The sequence below is a fragment of the Macaca nemestrina genome, chromosome 12 (assembly GCF_043159975.1).
Source record: "Macaca nemestrina isolate mMacNem1 chromosome 12, mMacNem.hap1, whole genome shotgun sequence".
Classification (NCBI taxonomy): Eukaryota; Metazoa; Chordata; class Mammalia; order Primates; family Cercopithecidae; genus Macaca; species Macaca nemestrina.
The window spans coordinates 9208667-9219163 of NC_092136.1; the positions used below are offsets into that span (position 1 = coordinate 9208667).

Consider the following 10497-nt stretch of genomic DNA (forward strand, 5'->3'; position numbering starts at 1 on the left):
GCTGGAAGCTGGAGCTGTCCCCTCGGCCGCTACTCACTTGGCATAGGCCTTCTCAAGCAGGGCGCTCCAGAACTCATTGCCTTCGGCAGAGTGCACGAACACTAGCTTCCCGTCCTTGATGGGCAGCAGGTCATCCACGACCACGTCCACCCATTCCCCAAATTGCCACAGCTGTAGGGGAGGGGCACGGTGAGTACCTGCTTTGGAATCCCCCAGACCTGAGCTCCACCCTTACCTCTACCTTCCTAGACGCAGGATTCTAGATCCTAGATACATTCTAGGATCTAGATATGTATCTAGATACATAACTTCCTAGATGCGGGATTCTAGATCCCAGATACATAATAGATATATGTAGACTAAATCATATATATTAGATACATACTAGATGTATACTACATCAGGTGTACCAGATACATACTAGATGTGTGTATACTTGATCACATATACTAGATACATGCTAGATGCATGTATACCTCTAGATACATGTATGCTACATATACACTAGATACATGTATCTGGGTATTGAAGGAAATCAAAGCATTTCACCCCAAAATATACTTCTTCAACATATTTTGAGGTAGCTGTTCAGAGGGTCTGCAAACAGAAGTAGCCCTGTAATACTGTCTTTTGTGGGGGAGATTTGCATCCGTAGAGAAAATCTGCATTGATGGTGCCAGGCTTTCTCTAAGGCCTTCCCTTGTCAGACCGAGAGCCTGACACCCTTTAAAGGTCTGAAAGAAATAATTACCATCTATTCTGTCTGAGGGCTGCTACCTGTGAGGTTTCATCTACATAACAAGACCGCCTTTGCTACCCAGCCCCCCTTTTCTCCCCTTCCATAGCCTGTCTTGCCACTATAACCTGATTTACCACCAAAACCTGGTTTTGGCCATTTTCGAGCCCCCATTCTTTCCGTAACCTCGGGATGGTATGTATATACGCTTCTGTACCCACTGTGGGGCTGGGGTGATCACTCTGGTTCCCGACCCCATGCTGCAGGCTAATCGATTTGTCTGCCATTTCTCCTAGTAACCTCCTTTTGTGAGTTGATTTTTCAGTGAACCCTCAGAGGGCTAAGGGGATGCTTTCCTTTGCCTGTACAGTATATACTAGATATATGCATATTTGATGTATACTAATACATGCATACCACATATAGACGTGTATATTTGATATGTACATGTATGCTGGAGATACACTAGCTACATGATCCTGGGAAAATTATCGCCTCTGAGCCTCAGTTTCCCTATCAATAAAAAGGAGCAGCAGTGCCTTCTTCACGGAAGATTTAAACAAGACCACACAGGCACAAAGCCTTTAGTGAGTCACTGAACAAACAGGGTTCCTCCTCAGGCACAGAGAGGTGGGAAAGCTCTTGGGCCTGGGGTTTCCAGAACTAGCCCCCTTTTAGGCCATGGCCCCCTAGCTCTTCCCTCCCTATTCTAGGGGGTTAGGGGACACCTATGTCATTGGATGAGCAGTGAAAATGTGGCATCCAGATCCTACAACCATAAGATGGGCAGATGCTTTGCTTCAGAGATGCCACAAGGGGCAGGTTTCCCAGGGCAGGATCGTGGCCCAAGGCGTCTGGGGTCAGAAACGACCAAGGACTCCAGGTATCATCTGAGGGGTCGAGGCCAGGACAACGCGGGGAGGGTGGCGGGGAGGAGAGGAGGCGGCCCTACGAGCCCAGGTTGTGGAGAGTGTGGGTGGCGGGTACTGAACTGGCCAATCGAAGGCCAGGAAGGAGTGGATTGGAGGAGCGAGGGAAGGGGGCGAGGCTGCGCCCCTGCAGACTAGAGCGGGTGGGTGTGGCGCTGAGCCAAAGTGGATCGGCACCGTGGGTTCTGCGCCCTGGGTTCCGAGGACCACCTCCACCTGCGCAAGGCGGGCAAGGACAGAATAGCGTAAGGGGCTCTCTAACCAGGCAGAAGGAGGGAACACACAGGAGTCCTTCGGGCAGGGCTGGGGCCTCCAAGGCCGGAGGGCTTCATTCCTGGTTGCTGGGCATGTCCCTCCCAAAGGCAGATCATTGAGAATTGATTGGTGTGACTTGAAAAATGGACCCTGGGCACACCGTCAGGAAAAGCTCGTTTACATAGACTTAATCCTGAGTCTTTCTTTTCTGCTGGGCTCAGTCAGACCTTGCCAAAGCGCAGGAGTTGGGGGATAGGAGGCCTGACAGGTGGAGAAGGCCACGCAGGCTGATCTGTTTTCCCCAGCGACCACTCCTTTCTCAGATGGGGCAACTGAGACCGACCTCCGGGAGGATCGGAATTTGTCCCACAGGATATAACATAAACGTCTTTCTGTTCTTTCAAGCACTTTCTACCTGATACATACAACCACCTAGGAAAACTGCCAGCTGAAATAACTGCCCAGCCCAGTCATTTCACACATGACAGACCTGAGATGGCACTGAGAGGTCAAATACCTGCTACAGGGAGGACTGGCCCCACAGGGTGTGGCCCTAACTGCAGGTGCTGTGGGTCATCCTTCCACATCTCCCCCAGTGCCTGCTCCCCTCCTCCCCAGGGGGGCCCTCACCTGGAAGTGGAAGATGCCGGCATAGCCATTCTGGAAGCTCTGGCCGTGTGGAACCACTCGGTGCAGGAGGGTGTCGTTAAGAGTAAGTGAGGCAATGGCCGCCAGGAGCCAGCAGTCCCCTGGGGAGGGAGGGAGCACATCAGCCTGCTCTACCAACCTGCCCCGGGGGGAAGCAGGTGCTAGGGAGAATCTGGGGTTCCTTGGCCAGGGTGCCACTTAACTCCCCTCAGCTTGCAGAAAAGACCCAGTAATCTGGGCAAACCAGCCCCAGTGCTGATAGCCAGAGCCTGCCTGGGCTTGCAAGAGGGAGGGGTTGGGGCAGAGCCTGAAGGAGCGGGAATGGGGAACTACTGTGGAAAAAACACCCAGGACCCCGTGCCCTGGGGGCCTACCCAGTGCTCCCTGGCAGATGTCTGTGCGGGTGGCTCCATCCACGATGAACTGGGGGTTTGAAAGCAGCTCCTGCGAGAGACCCAGAGTCCTGTTCCTGGGCCAGCCCCTCCCAGAAATTGGCACCAGGCCACCCCTGACCCCATTGCCCACCGGAGACATGAAGTCCCATCCCTACTCCTCATCCAGGATCTGGGCTCAGCCGAGTCCCACCCAGGATGGCCCCTCTCACCGTGGGACGCTTCCACTTGATGCCATAGGTCTTGGAGGAATTGGGACCCAGGTCCTTGAAACCCAGGCTCTGGGGCACTGGGGGGAAGGCCTCATCACGGAAGAGGGTCCCACTCTGCAGGCATCGCGCCCGCAGCTGCTCATAATCCTGGCCCAGGTACTTGATGGCATTCTCATGGCGGCCCAGGCCCAGCTCCTTGGCCCGCTGCTTCTGCACTTGGGCTGACACCCCGGTGCAGTACACCGGTGTGATGATCTCCTCCGCCATCCTGCCGGAAAGATGGGCCTGCTCAGAACGCAGGCCTTCCTAAGACTAGAATCTGGGCTCCTGCCTGCAAGCGCTGCTCTCCTGCCCCTGCTTATCCATCCCCAAACCTGGGGTTTCCCTGCCTCACTGCTCCCCTCACAGAAGTAGGGTTCTTAGCCACCTCTCGGTGCTCCCAGTGAATACAAGAAAGGGGTTTCCCAGTTCCTAGGCGTGCCGGCCACCTCTCCTTTCCCGGATCCCATTGTCAGGGGCTTGCAGCTCAGTGGTGAGCCAGCAGGTCAGGTGGGGCAGGGCGGAGCCTCCAGACAGCACAAGGAACTGGGCAGGTGGGACACAGCAGGGAAGGCCTCTTTGATCCTGTTCACTGGCCTGCAACCCCCTCCCCAAATTAACCAAGCTCCTTGCGCACCGGCTCCGTGCCGTGGGCTGAAAACCCCAGTCGGGGTTCCCCTCCTCAGGCCCCCTCAGCAGGTTCGATATCAGAGCTGGTGGGCCCTAACCCAGTCCCTGGGAACATCCCGCAGCAGGCTCATATCAGAGCTGGTGGGCCCTAGCCCAGCCCCTGGGGACAGCTGTGAGCCAGGCTGGGACAGGCGCCCAGGCTGTGCCGCTCCTCCAGCCCCCGCCCCTGCCCCAGGCACGCAGAGGGCCCCCAAAAGGGGCCGAACTGGGGCAGCCCCTCAGCCCGGGAGCAGTGGCCAGGGTCAAAGAATCCTGGCTCGGCCACCCAGCTTCTTACCTGGGGGAGGGGTGTTTGGGGGTCGCTGCGGTCCCTGAGACTGGCTTCCCGGTGGCAGCTCAGGGCTGGGCCCAACCAGGAAGAGCGCTCCTCCCCGCCCTCCTCCCGCCGCCCCTCCGCCCTCCGCCCTCCCTTTCTCCTTCTCCTCCTCCTCCTCCTCCTGGGGCTCCTACCCCGCTTCCTCTCGGCTCTCCCTTATCTCTCCGGCACGGTCTCTGACTATCTCTTACCCACGGTGTCTTCCCGCCCCTCCCTCCGCAGGCCGGGGGCCAATTCCGCGAGAGGACAAATTAGTAAAAGGCAGAGCAGTCCCCGGGGAGGGGCCTGCGCGGGTGGGGCGGGTAGGCTCTGGGGCGCGGCGGAAGGGCACCGTGGGGAGAGGAGGGGGAGGGCCGGGCAGGGGGTATTTTTAACCAGGGGCAGCAGCTCGAGTTGCAGGGCCGGACGGCCGCACCCCACGCGCGCCCCGGCGGGCATTCCCGGGCGATCGGGCGGCGGCGCCGCCTCCCGCAGTCCCGGGCCCGCCCCGTCCCCAGCTCCCCTCGCTCCGCGCGGCCGCAGCTGCTCCCGCCGCTCCCAGTCCGCCCAGGCACGGGGCTGAGATTACCTCGGGCTGCGGCAGCTGCTCTGAAGAGGGACCGGGCTGGCAGCGAGCAGACCCCTGCCTGACACTCCGTAAACGGCAGCCTCTCCCCGCAGGGCCGCGCCGCGCCCCTGCTCGGCGCTCCCCAGGGGAACCCTGGGGGACCGGGCTCGCTGCGTGACCTTGGGTAAGTCCATGCCCCACTTGGCCCGGCTTTCCGCATGCGTGCAGCCTATGGGATGGGGATGGGCAATTGCGGGAGCCCATCTTTCTTTAACGTTCTGGGGTTTCTTGAACCTGGAAACTTCGAGAGGTGGACATCCCTGTCCTCTCCCCCAAGCTCTCAGCCCACCCACCTGGAAGCGCCCATGTATCACCTTACCCAGGAGAGGGCGGCAGAGGCCCAAGCAGCACGGCAGCCCCCACTCCCCACCTCCAGGACCCGGAGGTCCTGCTTCACGGGCTGCAAGAAGTTGGGGGGCCAGGATTCGGCGCGGAGGCCGGGGGTGTGGGTGGGGAGACTGCAGAGACCCCTGAGACCCTCCCAAGTCAGGGCTTTTCGCTGGTCTCGCAGTCCCAGCCCAGCAGCTGCTGCAGCCTTGCAGGTTGTGGATGCAAGCATTTTGCTGAGGAAACTACATAGTGTTCCCAGGACTCTAGGGCCCATGACCCCTCAAAAGTTAAGAGCCGCTGATCTAATCTGATGAGTGAGGGATGGAACCAGCTCCTAGGCTTTCTGCGCAGGTGTCCAGGGACAGAGAACGGTGGCTTAAACTAGAGAGGTGGCAGGCAGAAGTAGATGGATTTGATAAAAATGGAGACTATCTTAACAATATTGGGTTTAGAAAAGATTTCTTTTTTCTTTTCTAAAGGCAGGGTCTTGCTTTCATTGACCAGGCAGGAGTGCAGTGCCCTGATCACAGCTCACTGTAACCTTAAACTCCTGGGCTCCAGAGATCTCTCACCTCAGCCACCTGAGTAGCTGAGACTACAGGCACGTGCCCCGACACCCAGCTAATTTTTAAGTTTTTTGTAGAAATGGGGTCCTGCTGTGTTACTCAGGCTGGTCATGAACTTCTGGGCTCAAGCAGTCCTCCTGCCTGAGCCTCGCAAAGTGCTGGGATTACAGGTGTGAACTTTGGCACCTGGCCAGATTTCTTAAATATGACACAAAAAGTATAAATGATAGAGGAAATCAATAAATTGAACTTCATCAAAATAAAACCCTTTTGTTCTTCAAAATGCACAAAACTATTAAAAATGAAAAGATAAGCCATAGACTAGGAAGAATATTTGTGAAAATTCTATCTGATATAGGACTTGTGTAAAGAACTTTTACAATTGAATAAAAATCCAATAAAAATGGACAAAACATTTGTTTTCTGGTGTTTGTATTTGTTTTTGTTTTTGAGATGGAGTCTTCCTCAGTCACCCAGGTGGAGTGAAGTGGCATGATCCTGGCTCACTGCAACCTCCGCCTCCCGAGTTCAAGCAATTCTCCTGCCTCAGCCTCCCCAGTAGCTGGGATAACAGGTGCCCGCCATCACGCCAGGCTAATTTTTGTATTTTTAGTAGAGATGGTGTTTCACCATGTTAGCCAAGCTGGTCTCAAACTTCCGACCTCAAGTGATCTGCCCACCTCTGCCTCCCAAGGTGCTGGGATTACAGGGTGAGCCACCGTGCCTGTCAAAATATGGACAAAACATTTGAATAGACACTTCATCCAAAAAGATCTCTGGATGGCAAATAAGCACATGAAAAAGCACTGAGTGCATTACTCTTAGGGAAATGTAAACTAAAGTCACTAGAAGGACTGCTTCTCAAAGAACACCTGCTAGAATTGCTAAAATTTAAGATTGACCAAATCAAGTATTGTCATGTTGTCAAGGATATAGAAGAACTGGAGCTCTCATACACCAAGAGAGGGTAAAATGATCACCACCACTTTGGAAGAATTGCTTGAACCCGGGAGACAGAGGTGGAGGTTGCGTTGAGTGGAGATTGCACCATTGCACTCCAGCCTGGGCAACAAGAGCGAAACTCCATCTCAAAAAAAACAAAAAAACAAAAAAACACAGCCAGAACCTAAAGGAGAAACTTTTTATATCATCTCAAGTGTGGAAACGGTCTTTTTAACTATGACACAAAACCCAAAAGTCATAAAATTGCATTTTTTACTACATTAAAAATCCATACAGTTATGTCAAAATGATGGACTGAAGAAAACATTTAAATTAACATCTTACAGGAGTATTTTTCTCCATATATATTTAAAAAAAAATCATGGTCTGGGTGTGGTCGCTCATTCCTATTATCCTAACACTTTGGGAGGCCTAGACAGGAGAATTAATTGAGGCTAGGAGTTTGAGACTAGCCTGGGCAACATAATGAGACAACATAATGAGACCCCATCTATAAAAAAGTTAGAAAATTGGCCGGGCGCGGTGGCTCAAGCCTGTAATCCCAGCACTTTGGGAGGCCGAGACGGGCGGATCACGAGGTCAGGAGATCGAGACCATCCTGGCTAACACGGTGAAACCCCGTCTCTACTAAAAAATACAAAAAACTAGCCGGGTGAGGTGGCGGGCGCCTGTAGTCCCAGCTACTCGGGAGGCTGAGGCAGGAGAATGGCGTAAACCTGGGAGGCGGAGCTTGCAGTGAGCTGAGATCCGGCCACTGCACCCCACCCTGGGCGGCAGAGCAAGACTCCGTCTCAAAAAAAAAAAAAAAAAAAAAAAAAAAAAGTTAGAAAATTAGCCAGGTGTGGTGGTGCATGCCTGTCATCCCAGCTACTCCAGAGGCTGAGATGGGAGGATGGCTTGAGGAGTTGGAGGCTGTAGTGAGCTATGATTGTGTCACTTCTCCAGCCTGGGCAATAGAGCAAGACCCTGTCTTTAAGAATAAAGGCCGAGGTGGGCAGATCACCTGAGGTCAGGAGTTCAAGACCAGCCTGGCCAACATGGTAAAACCCCATCTCTGCTAAAAATACAAAATATTAGCCGGGCACAGTGGCATGTGCCTGTGCCTGTAATCCCAGCTACTCGGGAGGCTGGGGCAGGAGAATAGCTTGAACCCAGGAGGCGGAGGTTGCAGTGAGCTGAGATTGTGCCATTGCACTCCAGCCTGGGCAACAGAGCAAGACTCCATCTGGAGGGAAAAAAAAAGTCTCACACCATAGGATTACCAGAATCCTAGAAACAACTTAAATGTTGATCAATAAGCAATTAGTTACTTCATGGTATATCCATAAACAAGAACACAAGGCCGGGAGTGGTGCCTCATACCTATAATCCCAGCACTTTCGGAGGCCAAAGTCGGGGGATCCCTTCAGCTCAGGAGTTCAAGACCAGTCAGGGCAACATGGCAAAACCCCCTTTTTACAAAATATACAAAATTTAGCAGGGCATGGTGGTGCACATCTGTGGTCCTCGCTATTTGTGCGGCTGAGGCGGGAGAATGTCTTGAGCCCAGGAGGTCGAGGCTGCAGTGAGCCAAGATCGCACCACTACACTCCAGCATGGGTGACAAAGTGAGACCCATCTCAAAAAAAAAAAAAAAAAGATGGCCAGGCGCAGTGGCTCACGCCTGTAATCCCAGCACTTTGGGAGGCCGAGGCGGGCGGATCATGAGGTCTGGAGTCCGAGACCATCCTGGCCAACATGGGGAAACACTGACTCTACTGAAAATACAAAAAATGAGCCAGGCGTGGTGGTGCGTGCCTGTAATCCCAGCTACTCGGGAGGCTGAGGCAGGAGAATCACTTGAACCGCGGAGGCAGAGGTTGTTGCAGTGAGCCGAGATTGCACCACTGCACTCCAGCCTGGCGACAGAGCAAGACTCCGTCTCAAAAAAAAAAAAGATTAGGCCGGGCGCGGTGGCTCAAGCCTGTAATCCCAGCACTTTGGGAGGCCGAGACGGGCGGATCACGAGGTCAGGAGATCGAGACCATCCTGGCTAACACGGTGAAACCGCGTCTCTACTAAAAAATACAAAAAAACTAGCCGGGCGATGTGGCAGACGCCTGTAGTCCCAGCTACTGGGGAGGCTGAGGCAGGAGAATGGCATGAACCCGGGAGGCGGAGCTTGCAGTGAGCTGAGATCCGGCCACTGCACTCCAGCCTGGGTGACAGAGCGAGACTCCTTCTCAAAAAAAAAAAAAAAAAAAGATTAATACAACACAGCTGTAGCAAGAAATGTATGAATAAAAGACCATCTTCACCATCCTGGCCAACATGGTGAAATCCCGTTCTGTACTAAAAATACAAAAATTAGCCAGGCATGGTGGCAGATGGCTGCAATCCCAGCTACTTGGGAGGCTGAGGCAGGAGAATCGCTTAAACTCTGAAAGCGGAGGCTGCCGTGAGCTGAGATTGTGCCACTGCATTCCATCCTAGGCAACAGAGCAAAATGCTGTCTCACAAAAAGGAAAAAAAAAAAATAGCCAGTGCAGTGTCTCATGCCCGTAATCCCAGCACTTTGGGAGGCTGAGGCAGGTAGATCACCTGAGGTCAGGAGTTCGAGACCAGCCTGGCCAACATGGCAAAACCCTGTCTCTACTAAAAATACAAAAATTAGCAGGGCATGGTAGTGCGTGCCTATAATCCCAGCTACCCGGGAGGCTGAGGCAGGAGAATTGCTTGACCCCAGGAAGTGGAAGTTGCGTGAGCCAAGATCGCACCACTGCACTCCATCCTGGGTAACAAAGCAAGACTTTCTCAAAAAAAAAAAATAAATAAATAAACTTCATAATGCATTCATAAGTGCACAACAGGATGCAGAGAATTCTGGCATTTAATAAAAACGGTGTGGGAAATATATACATATCAGTGTGTTGTCTTTTTTTCACGAAATACATTTTTCCACACCAATTTTCCAATACCAATGGGGTGTTGAACAATTCAATTCCATTCTGACACTTACTTCTGGAGTTAGCACAGACCCCACAGGTTAAGGCTTCAGTACCCGAAGGCTGCCCCCACTTCAGATACCAGCCACAAATGGGGTACCCAGGGAATGCTTCTCTCTGGCAAACTACAAATTCAGAGGTTCCCCCAGCACCTCAGTTTGATAATGCAGTAGACAACTCCCAGAACTCAGGAAAGTGCCTCACTTCCTAGGATATTACCTGTTTATTATAAAGGAAACAATTCCAAAACAGCCAGATGGAAGAGATGCATAGGGCAAGGCACTGGGGGTATGGTACACAGAGCTTCCAGGCCCTCTCTACCCTCCCAGCACATCCATTCGTTTTTATAACCCAATCTTTAGTCCCCCAGCCCCCGGTCTTGTCACCTCATTAGCATAAACTCAGGTGTAATAATCTTATTAGGAATAATAGAGGTGGAAGGGTTGCTATCAAGAAAAGACACTTCTATCACTTAGAAAATTACAAGGGTTGGCCGGGCGTGGTGGCTCAAGCCTGTAATCCCAGCACTTTGGGAGGCCGAGACGGGTGGATCACGAGGTCAGGAGATCGAGACCATCCTGGCTAACACGGTGAAACCCCGTCTCTACTAAAAATACAAAACATTAGCCGGGCGAGGTGGCAGGCGCCTGTAGTTCCAGCTACTCGGGAGGCTGAGGCAGGAGAATGGCGTGAACCCGGGAGGCGGAGCTTGCAGTGAGCTGAGATCCGGCCATTGCACTCCAGCCTGGGCGGCAGAGCCAGACTCTGTCTCAAAAAAAAAAAAAAAAAAAAAAGAAAATTACAAGGGTTAAGGGCGGGCGCAGTGGCTC

General features: G+C 53.0%; 1 protein-coding gene across 4 annotated transcripts in view; it reads right to left on the reverse strand.

The window, feature by feature from the left end:
- Nucleotides 1-4938, reverse strand: part of LOC105469562 (calpain 1) — a 33959-nt gene extending 29021 nt beyond the window's left edge. Inside the window, exons 1-5 of one of the 4 annotated variants that reach the window (XM_011720778.3) lie at nucleotides 4786-4938; nucleotides 3173-3440; nucleotides 2943-3012; nucleotides 2551-2669; nucleotides 38-171 (exon numbers count right to left, since the gene is read on the reverse strand). In XM_011720778.3, the coding sequence (XP_011719080.2) occupies nucleotides 38-171; nucleotides 2551-2669; nucleotides 2943-3012; nucleotides 3173-3439 (590 nt within the window). In that variant the 5' untranslated portion in view covers nucleotide 3440; nucleotides 4786-4938. Of the gene's footprint in view, nucleotides 1-37; nucleotides 172-2550; nucleotides 2670-2942; nucleotides 3013-3172; nucleotides 3441-4178; nucleotides 4331-4351; nucleotides 4493-4785 lie in introns of those variants that run through there. The other 3 variants (XM_011720781.3, XM_011720780.3, XM_011720779.2) reach the window with 3 other exon arrangements.
- Between the last annotated feature and the right edge of the window lie 5559 nt (nucleotides 4939-10497).